The following is an 18,264-nucleotide window of genomic DNA, read 5'->3' as shown; positions in this document are numbered from 1 at the left end:
CGGTGGCATCGCAGGGCTGCGGTGCTTTGATCTTGCAAAGCCACCAAACTTCCACCTGCTGGCTGTCTGCTTTCAACACCTGTCACAAAGCACAGCGGCTGGGAGTAATCCCCGCAGAGCTCTTACAGAGGTTCCCGCTCTGCTCCGCCAGGGGGCGCTGTGGTTGCGGTCATACCGGGTTTTCCTGATGACGTCACGCAGACGGAGGCCGTGCGGGGTCATGGCGGCGGAAGCGGAAGTGGCGGAAGCGGAAGTCACGGCCGCGTCCCCGTTCCGTTGTCAGCATGCCGAGCCGTGGCCGTTCCCGCGTCCCCGAGCGGTGAGTGCAGCACGAGCTGCTCCGCACGGCGTTGTGAGAGGGCTGCTCCGGCTGCGGCTCTAACGTCCCTCCGCTTCCGTTTGCAGGTGGACCGACTACGTCCCGCTAGGCCGCAGGCTGCCGGGCACCCGCTTCATCGCCTTCAAAGTGCCCCTGAGGAAGGTGTGCGGGGGCCGAGGGCCGCCCCGGGTGTCGCGGTGCTGAGGGGGAGCGGCGAGCAGCACCGCGGGCCGCGCTGTCCCACACGGCTGCTGCTCACTCGGGGCTGCGCTCACCGGGAGCTGAGGACAGGGGCCGTCTGTGCCCGGTTCGTCCCAATGCAAAGCCCGAGCAGGCCTGTGCTGGGCTGTGGGCTGAGATCTCTACGGGTTCCTTCCAACCCCTACAGTTCAATGATTCGCCTTTTGTTGTTTCTTTCATCCCTGAGCAGATGGCGGATGATGGATAGAGGGTGGATATTGATGGGACAAGGGGGAGTGGTTTTAAACTGAGATAGGAGAGGTTCAGGTTGGATATTAGGAGGAAGTTTTTCACACAGAGGGTGGTGAGGCACTGGAACAGGTTGCCCAAGGAGGCTGTGGATGCCTCATCCCTGCAGGCACTCAAGGCCAGGCTGGATGTGGCTCTGGGCAGCCTGGGCTGCTGGTTGGGACCCTGCACACAGCAGGGGGTTGGAATGCGATGATCATTGTGGTCCTTTTCAACCCAGGCCATTCTGTGATTCTTTGATCACTGGGAGGTGCAGCGGCTCACCAGTCGCAGTGCAGCTGTGGTTAACATTTGCTGCTGAATGTTCTTTTCCCTCAGAGCTTTAATCAGAACCTTCATCCAGAGGAGAGATTTTCGCCTTGCGACCTCATTGAAAAAATCAAAGAGCAGAAGGAAGAACTGGGCCTCATCATTGACCTGACGTACACAACGCGCTACTACGGACCGGAGGTCAGTGTTGGTCTCTGCATAGGAGAGGGAAATGGTCTCTTCGAGCCCTGATATTGCTTCTGAGTGGGATGATTTTTGTGAGAAGGTAACTTTAAAGAGCATGAAACACCTCAATTCCCTTCCAGGGGAATGCGGGGAAGCATCTCACAGCTGTTGGAATGGGGTCTTTGTATTTGATCAGGTGTGACGCTGAGGTCTCCAGCCCTTCTCTTTTTACAACCACCACAGGTTTTTGGATACCCTAAGGGTGTTTTTGTGGGCTGTTCTGAACAAGAAGCTGATTACAGTGGTTTTTGGCTCATAATGTTAAATGCCCAGATATGTGCAGGAAAAGTTACTCCCACCTCAGTGCTTTGCCTTTCTCAGCGTGGAAGGAGTGAAAGCACAAGTGGGTTATTCTGAAATATTGGCAACGTGTTTAAGAGGTAAAGTTGTCTTACCTAAAACTCTTTTGGTTTTAGTTGGAATGCCAATTTCTTGTATCTTTTTGTCAGTAGTTCTCTATTTGGTGAGAATTGTAGAGAAACTACTGTCCTCCTTTGTTTTTTGTAGGAGCTGCCAGCTACGCTCAGATATTCGAAGATCCTGACAATGGGACACGAAATACCAAACAATCAGACTATTTTTCAATTCAAGTGTGTTGTGGAAAACTTTTTGAGAGACAACAAAGACAACGGTAATGTGAATTTCCCTTCTGTTACCCAGTGCTGTCTATGGGAAGGGGAGTGTAGCCTTGGAGATTGGTGTTCTTAATTAGCCTTCATGCACAGCATGAATTTCTTTTCCTCCACTTGGTGTTTGAATGGCAAAGCAATGAGATCAGTCTGTTGTGGTAGAGGAGTTCATACTGGCTGATAAGTAGCAGGGGGTCATGTGTTAGTTGAGATAGGGACTGTGTCTCTAGGCTCACTGTAAATAGTGATAGCTGATGAGCAGTGGTGTGAACAGTAAGCTGTTTGTGCTTGGGAAATGTGGGATAGCCTTTCATAGAGCTTTTAAAAACATCCTCTCTGCAGTGAGCTGTGTGACCATGCAGATAGGGGATGAAGTGAGCCAGTGAGCCGAATCAGCTGTGATAACCAACCACAAATGAGACTTTGTAGCATGATCCTTTCAGTTTATTTACACTTGTTACTGTTGGAGGACAGATGTCAAGCTTGCTTTGCTCTGACTTGGTTTAGGAAAAGCAACACTGCAAAATTATGACCTGATTGCTGTTTGTTACAGATAAACTTATTGGAGTGCATTGCACACATGGCTTAAACAGAACTGGCTACCTGGTTTGTAGGTGAGTTGTCTGTGATCGGATGGCATTAGGTGGGGGGTTTTGCCAGTTTCACCAGTAAAGGGGGCCAAGTGGTGTGTGTAACCCAAGGCCTGCAAGGAGCTGAAGCTTGTAAGCTTAGAAAAGATGTTGTTTGCAGGGATTTGTTGAAGTGGGGAATAAGAAGCAACAAAATGCTGATATTCAAATTTGGCTTGTAAACAGAAGCTGTAAAAAATTCCCGCTTGTTTTTGAATTGTCTGTAATCTATAAATGTCTTTGAGGTTACTTGTGTGATTAGAGCTGTCTTGTTGGTCTGCTCAGGTACCTGATTGATGTTGAAGGCATGGAGCCCAACGCTGCAATAGAGTGTACGTACATGTATGTTCTTCTTGTCAAGATACAAAATACTTACTGTGGGCTTCTGGTTTTAGATGGCTTGTGCTTGTTCCATTGGAGCGTTGTTAGAACTCAGACCTTTCTTTCTCCAGTGTTCAACAGAGCTCGAGGGCATCCCATCGAGAGAATGAACTACATTGAAGACCTCCGGAGAAGATCTGGAATGTGAGTGTGCACACAGAATGAGAGCTGCAATAGATTGATTTTAAGCTTGGCTGACTGCTGCTGCTTGAGGTAGGGTGGAATTGGGATGAGGAAGAAGGTGGGCAGCTGGGACACGTGGGGTTACAGATCTGCATGGCCTGACCAGCTGCCCTGCTCGGGAGTTTTGAAAGGGATTGACTGAAGTGAGAGAGCTGTTGTGATCACTTGATGAATGGTTTGTGAGCCCGCTGTGACCAAGAGTTCTGTTTAAGGAAACGTGAAGTGAAGAATTTGGGGTCAGTCCCCCTCAAAGGAAGAGTGGGCACTGTGTTGAACAGTAGAAAGCAGAAGGCAGAACATCACCCACAGCGTTCAGAACACCTCCTGTTAACACCGTCCAGGTGGGTTTTTGCCTCTTTCCTCTGTGCTTACTGTACAGCTGAGCAGATAGAACAAAAAATGCTTTTTTTTTCCTTCTTAAGTAACTTAAACTCATGTTTTCACAAGTTTAGATGCAACTTTGCTACATATAAGAGAGCATCCATTGCCATTTCTAGGGGCTGTGGAGACAGGGGATCCTCCCTCTGTTTTGTTAATGCTAAAGTGTTCCTCATGTCTGCAGCAGCATGAAGCTCTTTGCCTTTGAATAACACACTTGTGCCTGCAGATGTGGAATGGCATTCCTTACAGTGTAGGTTAGTTCCTGGTGGAGTTGCAGTGTTCTCTGTAAGATACTTCGAGGACAAGAGCACTTAGTTTGGGTCAGTGGGAGCTGTTCTTCTGTCACCCCATCTGGCAGGGATGGTAGCAGAGTAGTGAAGGCAGCTTCTTTGCTTGGCTCACATGCCCTGGACTGGTCTCTACTGGGTGGTGTAGGAGCTACAAAACCATCTGTCCGGATGTTGGACAGTGGCTTCTTCAGCCCTGCTTCTGTTGGGTGTACAAAATGCTTCCTGCTGGAAACATCCCTTGATGCTGCACAGCTGTAAGAAAGCAGTGTCTAGGAGATGAGCTGACAGCTCTTCCTGCGTGTTGCACATTTTGGTCTGAGGCAAAAGGGACTGAGCCACAGGGCTGAAAGGATCCAAAACTCCTCAGCAGAACCTGGGAGAGACTGGAGAGGGTTGAATTCTCCAGGTACTGACTTCCAAATCTTCTTTCAGGAATTCTGGCTGTGCCAAGAAGAAGAAAAAGCGACATCACGGAGTGCCCGAACAACGCCAGGAGCTTGTGCACAAACCTGGGATGGCTGAGAAAAGGTGGCCTTGCAGTTTGGGTCCGAGGAACTGTCCAGTTTCTTTGCCTTACAACATGCAACGCAATGAAGTGTGCTTCCTAGCTCCAAGTCCCCTCCATCAACAATCACAGGAGACACACGTGGCCAGGAAGCGCCGGCGGCGGCGTAAGAAACGGATGGCGGAGTTGAGAGGCACAACAGCATCCACTCAGGGCTGTGTTTCCACAAAGGAGTTGCGCAGAGGCTCCAAACTGAGTGAACTGTGACATCCACCAGCAGCTGAGCTGGATGGTGGGAACTGCAAGTGGTTGGAGGTGTTCTTGAGATCAGCACAGCTCTCTTCTTTCTCTTGTTTTTTTTTTTCCCCCCTTTTTTACACTCTTCTGGGTCTACTTTTGACAACTGACTCAGAGTTTTTGAATTGCTATGTGATATTCTGCAGTCCTGGCTCCGTTTCTCAAGTGATGGAGGGAATAAATGGAACTGGATTCATTCTAAAGAAACATCATCAGGAGCATCTCTTTAACCTTCCACAAAAGGGCTTTTGTTGATGATTTCCGTAATACAAATGAAGAAATAGGATTTGGCCTGAAGCTAGGTGACATTTTTTTGTTATTTTTTTTTTTTCACTCACATTTGCTAGAGTAAACTTCTGCCCTGCTTTCATCCTGAACGCATGTTCTATCTGGGCCAGTTTCTCCAGCCCGGTGCGGGAGAGAAGCCTTGCAGGGTGTGTGACTCGAGCCCGGACTGTGGGCTGAGAGCGGCCCCTTTAAGGCTCGGGGCCCCTCCTCTGGTGTGATGACGCCGAACTTCCGCCCGGCCTCAAAATGGCAGCCGCCGGGCCGGGCGGAAGTATGATGAGGCTGCGAGATGCCCGGATGTGAGGAGGAGTCGTGATTGGGTGCTGAAACAGAGCAGGGGGCGGGGCCACGGTGCCAACCCGGAAGCGCTGCGTGCAGGTTGCGGCTGTCCGCCCGGCGCAGGTCGTGCCCCGTTTCGGCCCTACCGCCCGTTCCCGCTCGGGGAGGGGGGGGGGCTCCGCTGGGAGCGCCCGGTCACCCTTCGTGCTCCGCTTTGGGCGTGAAGGGCTGCGGGGTCCGGGGGGCGGCGGGCCGCTCCACCACCTCCTGCGCCGTGGCGGCTGTGGGGCTGGAGATGCTTCCCAGGGGGCAGCGGGGTGGGGCGGCAGCAGCTCGGGAGCGACTCGTTCGTCTTTCTTGGGGCCCTGTGGGAAAGGGAGAGGGGAGGGGGCGTTCCTGGGGTGGCAGCGGTGCCTTCTGCGGCACAGAGCAGTCTGAGTCCGAGTGAGACCAATTGGGAGCCGGCTCGACGGACAGGGGCGGTTCTGCCTGAGGGCACGGCCTGCAGCTCTCCTCACCACCGTGTGAGCGATCGGGGGGCGTGCAGTGTAGGAACCCTGTGTACAGCTGCTTCTGCTCCCGTCCAAGGTAAACGTGTTGGCCGACTGACCCCAAATCAATGGCTGGCACTCGTGTTGCACAGAGAGACGATGAGAAAGGAGGAGCTGTTTTGGGTAGGATTCACATCACTCAGACCATAGTTTGAGATGGGTTACCCAAGGAATGAGGTTGAGTTCATGGCGCTTTTCAGGTTATAAAGATTTATATCCAAGTGTTTTGTCCAAAAAGAGCCTGGCTTCTCCCACATTTCTCCCTCAGGACCTCCTGACCTTTGTATTACAGGGGTGATTTCTGTCAGGGCAACCAGACACATTACCTGTTCTGTGGTGGTTTTGACTCCCTCGGCTTTCCTCCCACTGCAGAGCTGGTCAGAGCAGCGGCAGGTTTGATGTGCCTCGTTATGCCCAACCATGCTGATGTCAGCCTCCCGCCAGAGGAGCGTGTCCGAAGCCTGATCCAGGTGGGGAGTGCTGTGGAAGTGAGTGAGGATGTCCCACCACGACGCTACTATCGCTCCGGCGTGGAGATCCTCCGCATGGCCACCGTTTACTCAGAGGAGGGCAATATTGAGCATGCCTTCATCCTGTACAACAAGTACATCACGTAAGAGCAGCTCTATTTTGCTTACAATTAAGTTGTGTTGATGCAGAGGGTTGCGGGATTTCAGTTGGTTTTGAGTGTGTGTAGACACAGTGAGACGTTGTTGAGCTGGAAGAACCAGGTTCTGTCCAGAGCTTTGCTCCTTTTGAACTGATACAGGTGACCTGGTTAGGGTGACCACACTGTAAAGGTGCAAGGTACAAGCACTGCTCGTTGCTTTGCAGAATGCCAGTAAAAATTCCCTGAGATCAGACTGACCTTATATAGCTCTGTCAGCAGGAGGAAGGTGTTGGCTCCTTTTATTTAAACATTTCCTGGTGTTTTATTGCTGCAGAGTGGTTAGGTTGATCTCAAGAACTGTGATGTCATATGGATTGGCAGGCATCCATGGCCAAAGGTCACAATATCAGAAGGAGATGAAAGCTCGTTGTGGTTCTCTGATAAACCAGCTTCAGAGGAGAAGCTTTCTTTATGTTTAAGCTACTACAACCTTTTACAGCAGTCACCACATTTCACCTTCAGCACAGAAATCAGCTGTGCAGCACTGGAGGTTTAGTTCTACCTAGAAATAGTGTAATTCCCCACACACACCATGCAGGTATGTTTGCACCTAGACCCTTCTGAGGAAGGACATGAGAAACAGAGTCCCAAGTCTGAACATCCTGACCCCAGTCTTCTGACTTGGATGTGAGATCTCCAGGCTCTGAACGCTCTTCTGAAAAACCAGAGGTTGTATATAAACCCACTCAAGACCCCGTTTGGTGTCACAGCTGCTGGGTCTCCAGCACAGGGGCCGTCCATGTGGACAAGCGTGGAGTTGTTCTCGCTGTCACCTCCAGGGCTGGCTGGGAACAAACCATCTTGGGTCCGAAAGCCACGCTGCGGAGCGGAGCTTGCGCCGTGCTGATGCAGTGACGTGGCAGCAGCTCTGCTTTTGCCTGAGCAGCTCGGAGTACGAGTGGTGCAGACGTGTGTCTCTTGCTGTGCCTCCCTGTGTTCAAAGGGCTGACAGTAGTGGTGCTCAGGAAATATCCCGACAGCACTGAGTACCCTGTTCCCTCAGGCTTTTTGCCCCAAATCCTCCCGTTCTCACTCACCAGAGGGTCGAGTCTCCTTTCTGCTGTTCTACCCAAGCATCCAGAATGAGCTTGGCTTTTCTATGGGTGTTTTCCTTTCTTGCCTGCCTGTGTGCACAGGGTTCCTGCCCCAGCCTCCTTCAACTCAACACATTTTTCTCTGATTAGCTTTTCTTCCCGCCCTGCACTTCCTGAGCTTTTATGGTCATTGTCACTGTGTAGGGAGCTGCAAAGTGTAAAACCCTCGGGAAGGTTTCCAGGCTGGTTACATAGCTCAGGCTGAAGGAGAAGCTCTTTAACTAAACAAATGAACGAAACGTGCCTTTGCTCTTTCATTACAGCAATGCTAGGTGCTGGCATGCTGTTCTTCCAGCAACTTTCAGATGCCTGTGGCATTTACATTAGCCTGGCTCTCAGGCTGCAGGAAAGGTGAAAAGCTTTCCCTTTTGGTGGTGTGATTTCTCATGTTGATGAGTATGAGCTGCCGGCTTGGATTATCTGAAGATACAAAGTTAATGTCATCATCTCATTTCTTTAAATGGAAGAGTAATGCTGTAGCTGCTGTGGAAGTGAGAGGCTTGGCAGAGTGTTGTTTGAGGTGTCTTTCCCTGAGACTGTGATCTGGAAGGCAAGAGCAAAGCACTGTAATTGGAGTCTGTGGTGGAGCTTGCTTTGCTCTCCCATTTCTAGAAATGGGATTTGATTTATTCCCACCCCCCTCTCTGGCTACTTCAGCCCAAATCTGTGGTCACTGTTGTGACTCTGGGCTTGGCTGCCTCTCCTCAGAGCCCAGCTCCATGGCAGGAATGTATGGACTAGTGCAGGCTGCAGCTTTGTGAAGAGGAGGACTTCAGCCCTGAGAAGTGTGTGAGAGGCTCCTGGCCGCAGCTCTGCACGTGCTGTGTTTGTTAGGAGCGAGCACGCCATCCTCAGGAGCAAGTCCTTGGCTTTGTGTTGACTGCATGGCTTTGGGAAGCTGGATGTCCCTTTATTTCCCTGCAGGACACTCCTCAGGTAGCGACACCTGAGAGAGAGCCATTTGTTTGGGGAGGATTTTAGATCGATTTGGGATAACCTGAGGGTGGATCTACACTGAGATTCCCACTGAGCCAGTTCCATTCTTGGCGCTCAGTCTCCCACTTGATCTCGACTGTGTTTTCAGTATTTCTGTTTCCCATGCTGAAATGAAGCTCGTGCCCATCCCATAGTGGGCAGGAGGGAGGCACGAGTGTCTCTAAGAACAACCAGGCTGCATTTTACAGATGTCAGTGCTGTCACTTTGAAAGACATCTGCTTGTTTTTCTTCATCATCAGCTTCTGCACCATTCAGAATGGATTTGTTCTCAAAGCAGGAGGGTGCTGGAGCTTTTTTGAGCCAAGGCAGAGCAGAGCAGGGAAACGTGACGTGAATTTCCTGGGAGATGTGGATTCCTGGTTTGTCCGTGTGACTGTGAGCTGCTAGGATTGGCTCCAAGGGTTTGTGAGGGGTGTAAAGGGACTCGAGAGACACTGGTTTGGCGTGTGTGCTGTACAGTGCTTAAAAATAGCCTACGATGTGGCTGCTCAGTGCCAAGCAGCCGCTCCGTTCACAGCGGACTCGCAGCAGGCAGAGGTTTGAACAAACCCAAAGCTTCTGGTGATGGGGGCTGAGGGTTTAAGCCTTGCCAAGCCTCATCTGGGCTGTGGGTAGGAAATGTGAAGCGTTCTTATTCAGAGAATGCAGAGTTCTTCTCTGCTTCCTTCCTCAGCCTGCTGCTGGTCTTCCCTCAAAGTTTTCCTCTGGCTGCCTGAGTTCTCCCTGCACCCCGCTGCTCGCTGTTCCCCCTTCCTGCCTTCTGGAAAGCCAGCTGCCTCTGCTGTTTCTTCTGTCTTCCCCAGGCTAACATCTGCTCTTAATCCTTCTTAATGAATCCCTTCCATTTTAATCTTCAATCTGTTGGCAGTGATCGCTGCCTTGTTTTGTCTCCTTGACACAGTGACCTACTTTGCATCCACCAGCCCCAAGCAGGGACCTCACAGCTCCTCCGTGCCATGGCTGTGCTGATCCCGCGGTCTCTGGCATCTTCGTGCTCTCCATGGTAACCACAAGTACAACCAAGGAGTGGGATTGTGAGAAGTTCTTCCTTTTCCCAGAGGGCTGGGTTTTAAAGCAGATGGGTTTACTTAGTGCACATGCGGTGGTTTCACGGCAGGAGGAAAGCTCTTTGCTCACACTGTGGCTTTCCCACTTGGCTCTGCTTGGCTTGTTTGTGCTGTGCTCTCTACTCTTCTTCCCTCTGCCTGCACACAGAGCTGCTCCCTGCTCTGTCCCTGCTCATTGCTCTTATTCCCATTCTGCTCTGCAGTGGTGCAGCCTCACCTCGTACCCTGAGTGCGCCACAATACAAGAAGGACGTAAAACTCTTGGAGAGCATCCAAAGGAGGGCTATGGGGATGGCGTCCCTTGGTTTGTTCAGCACAGGGGGCTGGGGTGAGGCCTCGTGGTGGCTGCAGATCCTCACAGGGAGCACAGGAACAGCACTGAGCTCTGCTCTCTGGTGACAGCAACAGGGACTGAGGGAATGGCACAGGGCTGCAACAGGGGAGAGGCAGGTGGGGGTGAGGGAGAGGTTCTGCACTGGAGGGTGGAGGGGATGGCACAGCTCCCCAGGGCAGTGGGCATGGCTCTGAGCTGCTGGAGCTCAGGGAGCATTGGATTTGGACTCACACCTGGGGGTAATGATGGGATGCCTCCAGCCTGGGAAGACCCGTGGGGCAGAGCAGAAGACAGCCCTGTGTCTGTGGGCTTCCCACCTCGCTGCTGTACTTGCAGTGTTCTTTTTCTGTGTCCTAAGCTGCACCTTGGAAGGAGGAGAAGCTTCTATCCTGGAGCAGGTTAATCTGTAGAGAAACCACAAATTAATCTGTTTGTATCTGTGCTGGGAGCGAGGTAGTATCGAGCTCAGTCTTGAATTCCCCTCCCAGAAATCTGCTTAGAACCAGCACTGCTGCCTAGAAAAAGGCCTGAAATATTGCTCTGACCTCCTGGGGTTGTGCACAGCCTTTCTGCAGGTTTCCTATTCAAGGTCTGAGTTAATTTCTCCTTCTCTTGCAGAAACTGTTCTCTCCCCCCGTGCAGGGCTGTGTGAGCACTGAGCTAGATGAGTCCTTGAGCTTGTCTGTTCTCCCTTTGGATGTTCTCAGAGGTGAAGGCAGGTGCCCAAGTCCTTCCTAAAACACTGACAGCATCTTTGATGTTTTAGACTGGTTTATTAATGTTTCTGTTCCAAAAAAAAAATAAAAATTAAGGAAGTATTTATCCCAGAGGATCATCACCAAAGCCCAGATGGGAGAAAAGTCCTGTGCAAGGTGCTCTCCTGGGGCTGAGCAAGAACCCTGTGTGCCAAGAAGAGCTCAGAAAGGCACTGATTGATGGAGAGTTTATTGCAGAAAGGCAGACAGCCATCCTGATTGCAGGAGCACAGGGCCCAGGGAAGTGGCAGAGCAGAGATTCTGTGCTGGAGGCAGATGATACATACCTCCCCAAATGCCATTTCTTCTGCTGGCACCATTCTGCTGGGATTCAGGAATACAGTTTCTCTCCTGTGTTTATAGGCTCTTCATTGAGAAGCTGCCAAAGCACCGTGATTACAAAACTGCCGTCGTACCTGAAAGGAAGGAGACAATGAAAGTAAGTAGTAATGTTCCAAGTCTTCAGTGGCTGCTGTTGAAAACGCTTTGGGGTTTATTTTCTCCAAGAATCTATTGATTCTTTCATCCATTCTGGGCCTGCTTTTCTTGCCTTGGTGCTCTTGCACTTAAGATTGTGTTTCTTCCCTTCAGAAGCTGAAGGAAGTAGCCTTTCCCAGAGCTGAAGACCTCAAGAAGGAGCTGTTGCAGAGGTACACGAGGGACTACACTAAGTACATCGAGCAGAAGGTGAGCGAGAGGAGATTGGAGGCTTCTGCTTCCTGGGAAGCGTGCAAAGCCTCAAAGGGTTTGGAAGGGTTTCCATTGTCAGCCACCAAGGGTTTGGAAGAGGTCTCCAGGGCTCCTTGAGCACTCCAAAAGATGAACTCTGGGAGGCCCCAGCTTTCGGAGTCCACCCTCATCACCTGCAGCATGGGGCTGTCTCTGCTGTCATTATGTGGGTGAATTTGTCATAGGTGCCCCTGCGGCTCATTTTGTTGCAGTCTGAACTGGGACATTTATTTGGCTTTCTTTTTGTCTCAGTGTGTGAGGTCTTATGGCTCAGAAATTCAGCAGATGCCTTACGACAATATGAGTAGGGATCTGGGGTTTTGTGGGCAAAGCAGAAAGCTCTGCAGTCAGTTTTGCTTTAAGAAAGTGCTGTTTTGGAGAGATGAGAGAGAAATCAATCTAGAATCATATTCCCACACAATGGCCTGGGTGAGGCAGCAGTTTACTGCTCTGGTCTGGCTGGTTTTCTGATAGAAGTGCTGATCTGTGCAGAAAGTACATCTTGGTGGTTAATTTCTGCAGATGGTCTGTGGTTGCTGAGGGTCTGCAAGCAGGCTGGAAGTTCTGCAGTTCTAAAGGAGTGATATTTGCTGATGTCCTTTGGTGTATTTCGTCTTGCAGAAAGAGAAGGAAGAGGAGGATGCACGCAACTTGGCTTTGCAGCAGCAGTTGGAAGAGGAAAGAAATCGTGTAGCCTTAATGAAGCAGCAGCAGGCAGAGCAAGAGCAGTTTCTTGCCTTCGAGGAGATGATTCGACGACAGGAGCTGGAAAAGGAACGTTTGAGGATAGTGCAGGAATTTGGAAAGCAGGAGCCAAGTCCTGAGTCTCTGGATGGACCCCTCATCCCTGGCATGGAAAAGCCACCTACTGATTTAACCCCAAGGGTTCCTGTCTCTCCACTTCACCCTGCGAGTCCATCAGTGGGGACTGTCTCATCCAAACCTCCTGTTGTGGACAGATCTTTGAAACCTAGTGCTTTGGGGAGCACAGAACACAGTTAGTACATCTCCCGTGCATTCTTTTCCCTTTCTGGGGCCGAGCCAAACACAGCCAAGGAGCTGAGCTGTCTGGGAGGCTTTTGGAACTGTTTCATCAGATCTCCATCCCTTCCTGGGGATTTGCTCTTCCAGGCTATTGGGGGTGCTCTCCCCAATGTCCAGCAAAGGTTTGCAGGCTGGAGAGAACTGTTTCCTAGTAATCCAGCCTCAGTCTCTCTCTGCTGACCTAAAATCTACAACCTGTTTGGCTTTTGACCTTCCTAGATCCAAATACTTTTTGGAGATTGGGGCTTAATTCCTGTTAAACTGACTGAACTCTCCTCTTTTGCCAACTATAGATCCAAAATAGTGATCCAGACATTTCTGAACAGCTGGTTCTTGAGCAGAGAAACATTTTACTTCTAAATAACATTTTATGAGCGTTCGTATTTTCGTTTTCTTTATCCAGACACATACTAATAGAATTCTAAACGTCTTTTCTTTCTCTTTCCTTATTTTGAAAGAGGTATTGGCTGTCTTTTATGGAGTGTCACTGTGACTTTATTTACCTGTGACTGCCAGTGGAAGAGTAGATATTAGAGTTAGCATAGCAGTTAATGTTGCCAGGCTGATTTCTTTCAGTCTAGTCCCTCTAGGTCCAGACTGAGGGAACATCTCTCCAGTGGCACTGGCTATCGTTGCTCACTGTGCTCCCAATTCTCCCCACAGCTGCAGGTATGGAAGCCCTTCGCCAGGTCATTGTCCCCAGAGAGCTGTGCCATAAATTCCTCCAGCTGGCTGATGCCAACACGGCCCGAGGTGTGGAGACCTGTGGGATCCTCTGTGGTAAGCTGGTAAGGTGATAATAGTAATTAAGCCCCTGGAAGCAGGACAGAGGCCTTTTCTTTAAGTAGAATAGGTTTAGAAGTGGTTGGAGGACTCTGCCAGAGTGCAGTTTCACTGATGACTGGGATTTCATATGAGTGTTGGGCCAGGCTGCCTCTGCTTTTAACCCAAAGGTTTCCTCAGTCTTTATGTAAGGAAATGTGCCTCAATGTGGAGTGACAGCCAGCAGTTCTGTGAGTTCAGCTTCCTCTCTCTGATTGCCATGAGTCCCATCTGTGAGCCAGGACCCTCACCAAGACAAGGCTGTGCAAGCACAGGCTGAAGGCAGTTTTCCCTCAATGAGTTTGTGTGCAGAGGTTTCTGCTGGCAGCTCCAGCCTCTCTCCCTTGTCATCTGGGGCTCACTGTTTTGCTCACAGAAGTTTGCTTTGAAATGAAATAGTTTGATGTAGCAACTTTCTGCAATCTGGTTCCCTCTGGATACTTGGTGACTATTTAATTATGAGGCACCAGCTCTGAGTGAGTGCAGAGATTTCCTTCTGTGTGGGGCTGAGCTGCTGTGGGTGCTCACAGGGAAGATGAACTAATAGCCACAGGCTGACTCGGGCTGAATCTGTGACTCCTTTTTCAGATACAGTTACCATACAGTTTCCCTTACCATGGATGATGGATGCACTCGTGGGCTTGTTTGTAGAGCTACTCTTCCCCTTACTGGGCCCCTGAGTGATGAACAGAAACACTTCATTCCCAAAGCTTAGGAAATTACCTTTGCACCAGTGGGCGGCAGCAGATTTCCTGTTTGGGGGGCGTTTCTGGAGGGTAACAGCCTCCCTGTGCTGCTTTGCAGATGAGGAATGAATTCACCATAACCCACGTCATCATTCCCAAGCAATATGGAGGCCCTGATTATTGCAACACAGAGAATGAGGAAGAACTCTTCCTGATCCAGGACCAGCATGGCCTCGTTACCCTCGGCTGGATCCATGTGAGCCTCTCATCCCTGCTTCACTTCCAGTCTGACCTTGCTTTGAGTTGGGAAAGAAAGGGGTGTGGGGAGATGGGCTGGGGGAGGAGGATTTGATGGAGGATTTGGTGTGGAGCTGTCAGCGTCATAGAATTATAGAATAGGTTGGGTTGGAAGGGGCCTCAAGGATCACGAAGCTCCAACCCCCTGCCACACGCAGGGCCACCAACCTCCACATCTCACAGCAGCCCAGGCTGCCCAGGGCCCCATCCAACCTGGCCTTGAACACCTCCAGGGATGGACGGGGATCCACAGCCTCTCTGGGCAGCTGTTCCAGCACCTCATTGCTCTCTCTGTAAAGAACCTCCCACTGATACCCAACCTAAATCTTCCCTTCCTCAACTTCAAAGCATTTCCCCTTGTCCTGCCATTGTCTGCATCCTTTCTTTGATGCAGTCTTGCTCACAGCTCGTGTTGCTTGAGAAATTCAGGCCTGTTGGAGGTTCAGATTCCTTCCTAGAACATTGACTGCTTTAGAAGTGGGACACTGGGCTAAAAGCAGACTTGGGACATCCCAGCCTTCCGCCTGGAGCTCCTGCTGTCAGCGCGTGGCCTCTGCAGTGATGTGTCCCTATAGTAGCACAGCTTTTTGCAGACAGCTGTGTGCTGCTCTGCTGCAGGGTGTGCCAGCTCCAGATTCCTCCTCTGGCTCCCTGCTGCCTGTCCCCGTGGAGCCTTTGGCAGTCGGATGTGTGCCAAGCAAAACGTTTGGTGCTGCTGAGTAATCTCTCGAAAGCAGCAGCTGCTTTGCAGACTTTGACAAATAAATGCCTGCTGAGTGTGCCTGATATGTGCGGGTGTCTGCTGTCAGTGTTAACTCTTCAGTGATGGCCCCGCAACATCCAGGCACCCTTGGGAATCCCTTTGAGCTTTCTGCCAGTCTTGGCAACAAAAGCCTTACAGGGGAAGAAGGAAAGGCCTTTCTGCCAGAGTGAGGCTGTGAAATCTCTCGGCAGGAGCTGAGTGCGTTGGATGTTGTCTGTGATTTTTAAAAGCTTAGCCATCTTCATGGAATGTGGTCTTTTGGAGTGTCGTGGTGATACGTTGTGCACCTGGTGATGCTGTGCCCTGAGGTAGCCAACACTTCAGAAGTGTGTGAGGTGACTGCCCTGCAGGGTGCCCTGCATTTAAGGCAAGGGAAATGCTGTGCATTAAAATATGAGTTTGTAATGGATGTGGCCAGAAAAGTAGAGCTTCTTCTGTCCTCTTTCCAAATGCAAAGGAGGAGCAGATGTTTTGGAGCAATCCAGAACAACTTTCAGCATGTTAGCAAGTCCTCTGAGCCACCTGAGGAGCTGTGCCCCTTTACCATTCCAACCTTCGCTTGGCAGATGCAACCTATCTGAGAAAACCCATCCAAACCTGCCGTGGTGTTCTCTCTTTTCTTACCCTGTGTTTCAGACTCACCCCACACAGACAGCTTTCCTCTCCAGCGTCGACCTGCACACACACTGCTCCTACCAGATGATGCTGCCAGAGTCCATCGCTATTGTGTGTTCTCCAAAGTACCAGGAGTAAGTGTGGTTGCCCATCTGTGGTAGGGAGCAGCTCTGCAGCCACAAAGCTGGCAGAGGAATGCCTTGCAGAGTGTGTGGGGTCTCGTGCTTGAGAAAAGCAGATTCAAACATGCTCTTGGAGTGCAGAAGCAGCTGTTTCTGCTTGCAGAGGCTTGAGCTTTATGAAGTTTCTGCTTATTTCTAGGACAGGGTTTTTCAAGCTGACAGAACACGGCCTGGAGGAGATCTCTTCTTGTCGACAGAAAGGATTCCACCCACACCCCAAGGACCCTCCTCTCTTCACTGTAAGTTGCCTCGTGGGGCACTGGGGACTCTACTACCATACGTTAGCATACTGGACAGGTCACTTGAGTTTATATCTATGGTGAGTCACTGGTCTATGGCCCGGGACAGGAGAGAGCCTCACAGGGGCCTGCTTCTCACTGGAGTTGGGATGCAAAAGCTTTCTGACTTGATAGGTGTTTGTTTCTTCACTGCAAGGAGAGGGCAGTTCTCAGAAGGCCAGTGGATGCAGATTGCATCAGGAGATGGAGGAGACGCCTGAGCTGTGGGAATATCTGAATAACCCCATTTCTTCTTTCTCTTCCAGACTTGCAATCATGTGTCAGTAGTCGAGAGAGATGTGGTGCTGATGGATCTACGATAGGCCTCCTGCCTTAAATACCTACTTTAAAACCATCTACCTTCCCTCTAGGCCTAGGTAAAGTTTTGGTTCCTTCTGTAGCAGATGATTTTCACCGTGTGGTGCCCCTTTCCCTTCCTCCCTGAGCAGTCAGGGTGAACTCGATTCCCTGACCTCAGCTCATGAACTCGGTGCCTGGTGTTGGACTGGTGAAATGGTGTTGAGGTTCAAGGTGTGGGGAAAAGCTAACAGGAGATTCAAAGACAGAAGCTAACACTGAAGCAATTATTTAATTTGTAGCTTGACCAGCTTCTTGGGTGGGGAGGGTCCTGCAAGTTGCTGCATCCTTGAGCTGTGAAACCTCTTCAAGTGCTTCCAAAGTGGGTCTTGCCCAAATTAACCCATGTTCTGCTTTGACTCTCTTTCTGGGTTGGTAAACTGTGGCCTTGAGCGTGGCTGGTTGGAGCAGATAAATCTTTGCTAATGTTCAGAATTAAACCTTCCTAACACTTCTCACCCATGCAAGAACCCATCCTCCCTCCTGGTGCTCACATTTCTGCCCAGTGGAACAAGAAGGGGCCCAGCTGTTGTGCTGTGCCCTTCCTTTGGGAACCCCTGTTTCAAGAGTTTAGGGTGAGAAGATTCCTGGATGCAGCACTGCTACATTCCAGCAATGGTGAGGGGGATATCTGGTTACTTTCCTCCTTTTCCTGGATGGGGCACTCACTCCAGCGAGGGTTTGGGTTTGGCTGGTGCTGGTGATGTGACAGAGGAGGCTCTCCCATCTCATGGTTACAGCACTGGTGCACTCTGTGGCTGATCCACACATGGGGCTCAGCTGCTGGCCCAAACTCCTGGGCATGTTGTGTTTCTTGAATCCTTAAACACTCGCTCTTGACTGCCTCTGCAGTCCTTAAAGCATTATGAAGCCTGTCCTTGCCAAACCAAGTGCTCCACAGTGATGCAGCACACCATCTGGGGTCCTTCTCTGTACTCATTGTTGAAAGCCAAGCAGTGACTTTGCATCCCTGAACTGAGCCTCCACCCTCACCTGTATCAGCATTGAAAGAGCAGTATTGAAAAGTGGAAGGCTCAAAGTGTGACACATCACCTCTGTGTCCTCTGTCAGGATGCTCTGATTGTCAGCATGTATCTGCATGGGCGGGGGGAGGGCTGGAGCTGCCTTCCCACCCGGGAGACACACGTACGTGAATACATGTGCACTTGTACTCCTACCTGCAAAACAGCAAGCAACATTCGTTGCTGTACAGTTTAATACAGACAGGTTGTATTATGGGCTGCTTCTCTCACTTGTTTTCTTTGAGTTAACTCCTTGGGCTGGAAGGAGCTGCTGAGAATGGGGAGGGAATCCGTTTATTTATGGTTTATCTGACAAACTGCTGCTGAAGTTATCGGTGTGGTTTCAGCAGCAGGAGGGAAGCAGTGGGATCTCATGGCATCCTTGGGAATTGACTTCCAGCCCTCATTTCTTTAAGCTGTTCTCCCAGGTGGGTTTTGCTGTCGGGGTGTCCATTCCCTGCCTGTGGGGGGAAGGAAGCAGTCTGTTCTTCAACCTTACAGCTCCTGAAGCTGAGCTTCCTTCCAGTTCCTGGTGCAGCCTCAGGTCTGAGCAAAGCCTGGCAGAGGAGCTGGGGGCATTTCGTTGCCTCCTCTCCATGTTGTCCCAGTGACCCATAAACCCTCGTGGGGGATTTTTCGGATTCCTCGCAGTGTGGCTGTGCCCGAGGGCTTCACTTCTCACAGCAGCAGCCGTGCTCCCGGTGCTGCTCTCTGGGCTGCTGCCTTTTCCAATCGCATTTTTTCACTTGGAGTCACTCAGTCGTCACTTCGTTGCGTCAGGGAGATCTCCCACATCCCAGCACCCCATCCATCCGCAGCTGGGACTGTCAGACCTT

General features: G+C 50.8%; 2 protein-coding genes across 5 annotated transcripts; both read left to right on the top strand.

Annotated features, from left to right (window-relative positions):
- Window positions 1-203: 203 nt before the first annotated feature.
- Window positions 204-4,805, top strand: DUSP11 (dual specificity phosphatase 11). The gene is made up of 9 exons (XM_010728169.4): window positions 204-319; window positions 406-481; window positions 1,127-1,258; window positions 1,811-1,934; window positions 2,486-2,546; window positions 2,847-2,893; window positions 3,014-3,086; window positions 3,338-3,466; window positions 4,229-4,805. The coding sequence occupies exons 1-9, from the start codon at window positions 285-287 to the stop codon at window positions 4,566-4,568; spliced, it is 1,017 nt and encodes a 338-aa protein (XP_010726471.2). The 5' UTR covers window positions 204-284; the 3' UTR covers window positions 4,569-4,805.
- STAMBP (STAM binding protein) lies at window positions 4,763-17,642 on the top strand. Of its 4 annotated transcripts, none has more exons than XM_085242912.1 (10): window positions 4,763-4,900; window positions 6,089-6,329; window positions 10,997-11,072; window positions 11,225-11,320; window positions 11,984-12,359; window positions 13,070-13,194; window positions 14,033-14,170; window positions 15,611-15,723; window positions 15,911-16,010; window positions 16,316-17,642. In XM_085242912.1, the coding sequence occupies exons 2-10, from the start codon at window positions 6,115-6,117 to the stop codon at window positions 16,370-16,372; spliced, it is 1,296 nt and encodes a 431-aa protein (XP_085099038.1). In that variant the 5' UTR covers window positions 4,763-4,900; window positions 6,089-6,114; the 3' UTR covers window positions 16,373-17,642. The 4 variants fall into 4 exon arrangements, with proteins under 4 accessions (XP_085099038.1, XP_003213805.3, XP_010726470.2 ...); XM_003213757.5 differs by lacking the exon at window positions 4,763-4,900 and adding an exon at window positions 4,996-5,288; XM_010728168.4 differs by lacking the exon at window positions 4,763-4,900 and adding an exon at window positions 5,615-5,753.
- Window positions 17,643-18,264: the final 622 nt, after the last annotated feature.

The sequence above is a fragment of the Meleagris gallopavo genome, chromosome 24 (assembly GCF_905368555.1).
Source record: "Meleagris gallopavo chromosome 24, MGAL_WU_HG_1.1, whole genome shotgun sequence".
Lineage (NCBI taxonomy): Eukaryota > Metazoa > Chordata > Aves > Galliformes > Phasianidae > Meleagris > Meleagris gallopavo.
Note: the sequence above shows the minus strand (reverse complement) of the source record. Positions and strands in the feature narration are given on the sequence as shown.

What these genes read in the sequence shown, in the direction of transcription:
- DUSP11 (XM_010728169.4), top strand. Translation starts at nt 285, where the DNA reads ATGCCGAGCCGTGGCCGTTCCCGCGTCCCCGAGCG. An exon ending in GCCCAACGCTGCAATAGAGT is followed by an intron (nt 2,894 to 3,013) that starts GTACGTACATGT and finishes TTCTTTCTCCAG; the next exon opens with TGTTCAACAGAGCTCGAGGG. An exon ending in CTCCTGTTAACACCGTCCAG is followed by an intron (nt 3,467 to 4,228) that starts GTGGGTTTTTGC and finishes ATCTTCTTTCAG; the next exon opens with GAATTCTGGCTGTGCCAAGA.
- STAMBP (XM_085242913.1), top strand. Translation starts at nt 5,785, where the DNA reads ATGGCTGGCACTCGTGTTGCACAGAGAGACGATGAGAAAGGAGGAGCT. An exon ending in AAAGGAAGGAGACAATGAAA is followed by an intron (nt 11,073 to 11,224) that starts GTAAGTAGTAAT and finishes TCTTCCCTTCAG; the next exon opens with AAGCTGAAGGAAGTAGCCTT. An exon ending in GGATCCTCTGTGGTAAGCTG is followed by an intron (nt 13,195 to 14,032) that starts GTAAGGTGATAA and finishes GCTGCTTTGCAG; the next exon opens with ATGAGGAATGAATTCACCAT.